The sequence below is a fragment of the Pinus tabuliformis genome, chromosome X, assembly GCF_031772625.1.
Source record: "Pinus tabuliformis cultivar Carrire ecotype Pingquan chromosome X, CPIR1, whole genome shotgun sequence".
In the NCBI taxonomy this organism is placed as follows: domain Eukaryota; kingdom Viridiplantae; phylum Streptophyta; class Pinopsida; order Pinales; family Pinaceae; genus Pinus; species Pinus tabuliformis.
Genome location: NC_142308.1, coordinates 174,962,492 through 174,966,035, shown reverse-complemented (window position 1 = coordinate 174,966,035; position 3,544 = coordinate 174,962,492). Strand labels below are relative to the sequence as shown.

Here is a 3,544-nt window from a genome sequence, read left to right as displayed (position 1 = left end):
GATGGCCGGACATTCAATTGGCACCTTATCAAGAATCAACAACCCATTCTAATCGTATTAATCACCACAAGCTCTGAGAAGCAAGCAAGAGCAGTGGCATTCTTCAAAAAGAGATATTCATCTACCTAGATAGCATGTCCTCTGACGCAATTCAAATGTAGTGTGCCCATATATTATAATCAATTTTAAAAGATTGAAAGTTTGCTTTGTTCTTTGACCCCATATTTTAGTTTTCCCTTCTCAGAAGAGACAGGCAATTATTCTATAGCAACCAAGAATATGATAAACAGTAACATACCAACTTGCAATGGCAAAGCAAATGTATCCATCATCAGACACCTACACACCACCTCAAGTAAGAATCAAACACCGCAATTTCCACAAACTACTAGGTAGTTAAATGTGTTAAATAGACTCTTAATAACTGATCCAAAAGGAAAGCAGGGAGATGCCACTTGAAGCTATAGGCCACTACTTAGAATTGCATTGAAAGGGAGAGAAGAAAAGAAAATGATTCTCTAGCTTTCAAGAAACCAGATATTTCAAAACAATCATCTTCTATCAGAAAGTCTCTGATACGAGGCACAGAAAATTTAAGAAAGAATAGCTGATACGAGGAGACTACACATTTATAAACAAATACAATTAACCCACTGACATATATTACCATAAGCCGTTGACCAGAAGCAATCTGGAAAAGAAAGAGGTTTCTGCATTTACTATGTAAACAATGGTGATCCTGGCAAGACTTGTACCAGAACGAATTGATTTATCTTGTGCAATGATAGTTACTATATCGGAGAATTTCATACATTTTTGAACTTGGAATTTCAATGTTTGCAAAACTTGTGCAAGTGTCTGAAACAGAGCAGAACAAAAAGGATAATCTGGACCATCAACCCTGCTTGATCGTTTTTCTATATGTTACAATGATAAGAATAAGATCCCTGCTCTACTCAAACACTAATACTAATAACAGGACTAATTTCGGACAGTAGTCTACTCTATTGACTTCATACCTGTAAGATAAACTTGGCACTGCATGATGGTCTTTCCCACCCGGAAACCTGGCACTACCGTGAAACCCACTTTAGGCCTCAGACCCACGCTATTATCAGCCAATTCCACATTCTTTACAATACTTTCCATATACACCTCAGAGAAGTCGGTGCCTTTCCTGACCTGAAAAATATTGACCTTGGGATCAAAGCAGAATGCCAGTCTATGCACAAGCCACACCGGCTTCGCTAGTTTCAGGAAAGCTTGATAGAAAGGGGTTCTTGGATGCCCACCATTGAGAACATGATTCCTTTGGTCCAAATTACCAAAAAACGATTCCTCCATTTTGGGATGAACAATATGAAGGTACTTACTGTGACAAAACTTGCCAAACAAGCAATCGGGTTCGATGGCAAGGACATCAAATGGATCCCGAGATTGCATATCCTGGAATTGGGTCATGAAATCATGTCTCTGCTTTTCAGGATCCAAGATGGCAGGAAGAGAATCTGTAACATAGAAATTCTCATTCTCAAACCCACTAAACATTCTTTGACAGACATAGGACTCAAAAGCATATTTCTTATGTGCTCTCTTAGCATATAGGATGCCTGGTTCAATAGAATTGGCAGCAGCATCCAAATCCCACTCTGCAGTCTTCATCATATTTATGATCAGCTTTGTGAAATCATGAGCTGCTTTGGCTGCTGCCTGTACGGTAGATATAAAGAACTGAGGAGTCAAAGTAAGAGATTCATTAGACACATACCCAACTGCATCCTTGAAGCTCTTCTGTCTCAACGTCTTCTCCAACTTTCCTTTCTTTTCAGTGGCTTCTCTAAGCTCCTCCCTGAGCTTTTCAAGCTCCAAGTCTCTGCTCTGAATCTGGGCCTGAAACTTCTTCACCATTACCTCATATGTCTTCAGCATGCTCTGCTGCTCTTGAATTTCTGCTAACAGATGAGAGTCCTCATCAGAATATGACGGGGGCTTTTCTTTCTCCCTGTACGAATGCTTAAGCTCTGAGAGATTCTTGAGCTCTTGAATGACTGCCATATCTGCCTTCTGTATTTTCTCAGGATCATAAGGCATATGGGCTGCTTGAAGCTCCACATAGGCTGCCTTCAAAGCAGAAATGTTGGCAAATAGCTTAGAAATTAGGGTTTCAAGGGCTTCTGACTTGGGATTCTTTTCATCCGAGGGCTGTGGGTAAACTTTCTGTGATTCATTTTCAGTATCGTCTGTTTCCTTGGATACTGCTGTCACGTCGCTGCTATTTTCAGATGAAGGCCGTTGATTTTCTTCAGAGAAAACCCCAATGCTGCGCAATCTACAAACCCTAGCAAACTTCTGTACAATGTCAGTGATATTGGCACCCTTGACTGCCTGAGAAGACTCCATCCAGGAGCCCAAAGAGGCTAATAGTAAAACCCAAGCATGGGAATAAGGCACCAGTAATAATAACAATACAAAGTCCCCAACGCAACCCAGACAATATCTGATGGTCCGAAGTTCAAATCTCTGCGCTATGTTGGCTAAGTTTCGGAAAATCGGCTCAAACCCATTGCCTACAATTCTCCCGCCTAGCACTTGATTGCATGAAACCCTCCCAAAATAGCCCTCAACCAGTTTCGAACCGTTGCTGCCGAATAATTCGTAACCCTACGGGGTTTTTTTTATTTTAAACCCGATGGCAAATTTTCCAACAAACGTGAATGGCCAGCCAGAGTAAAGTGTCGCCGAGCTACTGTTTACATTTTTAAATCGGTATTCCAGGAATGTAGGTTGAGGCCAGGCCGAGGCTCCTTCGTGTGGGGTATCACGGAACCCAACGGGACCGACGCGAGATTCGATGCGGGGCCGAGATTTTTGACTTAAAAGCAATAGAAAAAGCGTGGAAACTGACAGCCGGCCTGTAGATTCCGTCTAATAGACGTAAAAACATGATGGACGATACAGGCGGGAAATTGCCAGTTCTGCGCTACAACTGGTATCCAATGCCCTCCACAAGCCTTCCTGCCGCTAAAACCCTGTGCAGATTCGCGAAAACCCGCTGAACTCGCAGGCCAGCTCAGCCAAAAGTGGCCAAATCCCTGTAGAATACAGGAATCGCAAATTACGCGTCAAAGATAAGAATTTGGGGGTTCTACAACATCCAACAAAAAATCATCGCCCGTACCCTCCTGCTCATACAATGTGGTTGAATATTATACACGTTTATTTACAGAATATTATTTTACAACGTGTGATACAGCTATTGGTATTTACCCATCTCCGCCACAAGTCAGTTAATGAAAGTCATAATTGGCGCTTGGCCTGCCCAGTTTAGCTAATTCTGGTTAATCTGTTTAGGTTTATTATGCTAAATTAGAAATAATTATTAAATGGGATAAGATTTGTTATATGTTTTTTATGTAGTAAAATCAAAATTTCAAAAAAATAATAAAAAACATATTTTAAAAAAACAAAACTATGCTATCACTATATAGCATAACAGTGAGTCATCATTGTCCCACTACTAATTTTACAATAAATTTTTCCACTA

The 3,544-nt window shown here is 40.7% G+C and overlaps 1 protein-coding gene across 1 annotated transcript; it reads right to left on the bottom strand.

The window, feature by feature from the left end:
• Positions 1-724: 724 nt before the first annotated feature.
• LOC149139015 (protein GRAVITROPIC IN THE LIGHT 1-like) lies at positions 725-3,033 on the bottom strand. The gene has a single exon (XM_089446385.1). It carries the CDS (start codon positions 2,398-2,400, stop codon positions 1,000-1,002), a length of 1,401 nt encoding a protein of 466 aa, XP_089302511.1. The 5' UTR covers positions 2,401-3,033; the 3' UTR covers positions 725-999.
• Positions 3,034-3,544: the final 511 nt, after the last annotated feature.

Excerpts from the sequence above, each read along its gene's own strand:
- LOC149139015 (XM_089446385.1), bottom strand. The coding sequence starts at position 2,400 with ATGGAGTCTTCTCAGGCAGTCAAGGGTGCCAATATCACTGACATTGTA.